This window comes from Merops nubicus, unplaced genomic scaffold (genome assembly GCF_000691845.1).
Source record: "Merops nubicus isolate BGI_N331 unplaced genomic scaffold, ASM69184v1 scaffold12168, whole genome shotgun sequence".
Classification (NCBI taxonomy): domain Eukaryota; kingdom Metazoa; phylum Chordata; class Aves; order Coraciiformes; family Meropidae; genus Merops; species Merops nubicus.
Window position 1 is genome coordinate 14,178 of NW_008625149.1, and position 1,215 is coordinate 15,392.

A 1,215-nucleotide genomic window follows, 5' to 3' on the forward strand; every position below is an offset into this window, starting at 1 on the left:
ACTAAGGTGCTGAATATCACTACTTACAGGTAAGTTCACGTGCTCAACTCAACATGAACTGCCACTTCACGTCTCAGGTCAAGAGAAGCATCTGAGGCTCCAGCCACCATCCTCAGCCATGGCAGATAGACCCAGTCCTGCTGTAGGTAGGCCTGACTGAGTTTTAGTGCTCCATGCTGGTTCTCATGGCCAGAGCAGTCATGTTAGGCAGATTCTAGGTCTCATGTTAGATAAACGGTCTTAGGCCAATCCAGAAAGTTTGATATTGAGGTGACTATTTGGTTGGACTCAAAGATCTTTTCCAACCAAAGTGATTCTATGACTCCAGCTCTGGAGCTGGACTCTTAAATGCACAGTGAAGATGAAACAAGTCCACCCTGAAGATGGGGGTTGCCCACCAACACCCCAACACCTCTCATACCTGTGTTTGGATCCTATCAGCCCTGGTCTGGCTACCCAACAGGTCCCAACACAGGACTGAGCTCCACAACTCGGTGAAGCACAGACCAACCTCACAACCTCAGCAGTGAGAAGTCCTGTTTGTGGCTTTAGCAAGATCAGAGCCACGGGAGCATGTTTGGGCCACTCTAAAATCCTGTGCCACCAGACTCACGCCAAGTATGCTAATGCCACGTCCCCCTGCCAGAGGAGTCAGCCAGGAGCCTGGCAAGCAGCACAGTGGCCAGGCTCACTCCTAGGTAGACCACAAGTGGTGCCTGACCTGTAAACATAGGGTCCACGTTGGCTCACCACTGGCTTTTCTCCACGGAGGACATCCTTGGGGTTCAGCACTTCGAAGAAGTGCACTGACATATAGAAGGGGACGGGAACGTCTTTCCACATGCCGAAGGAGATGCTGCTGGGGTCAATCCTGACATTCTGCAAGGGAGAAAACACAGTAAGGAGACAACTCTTGGGCTGGATGGCTGCAGCTGAGCACATCCACCGTGCTCAGCAGCTCCTCACCAGGCCCGGCTTAAAACAGCAGTTCCAGCAGAGGCTCTCCAGAGGATCCAGGAGTGTTATGCAAACTGAAACTGAGCCAGGTCCAAACTGGGAACTCTTATGTATGCAGATGCATCAAGTTCATGCCACCGGATGTCTGCAGGCTCATTTATTCAGGCTCAACCTTCCAGATCCTACCCGCAGGATTTCAGAGCTGGTTTGATGTGCTGCAGACTCGCTCTGCACTAGACAAATCAGCACTGAATTATT

At 51.4% G+C, this 1,215-nt stretch overlaps 1 protein-coding gene across 1 annotated transcript in view; it reads right to left on the minus strand.

Moving 5' to 3' along the window:
• Positions 1-879, minus strand: part of SCARB1 (scavenger receptor class B, member 1) — a gene marked incomplete at its 5' end in the record, with an annotated part of 11,903 nt that extends 11,024 nt beyond the window's left edge. The window contains one exon of the mRNA XM_008945581.1: positions 722-879. Coding sequence (XP_008943829.1) covers positions 722-879 — 158 coding nt within the window. The remainder of the gene's footprint in view (positions 1-721) is intronic.
• Positions 880-1,215: the final 336 nt, after the last annotated feature.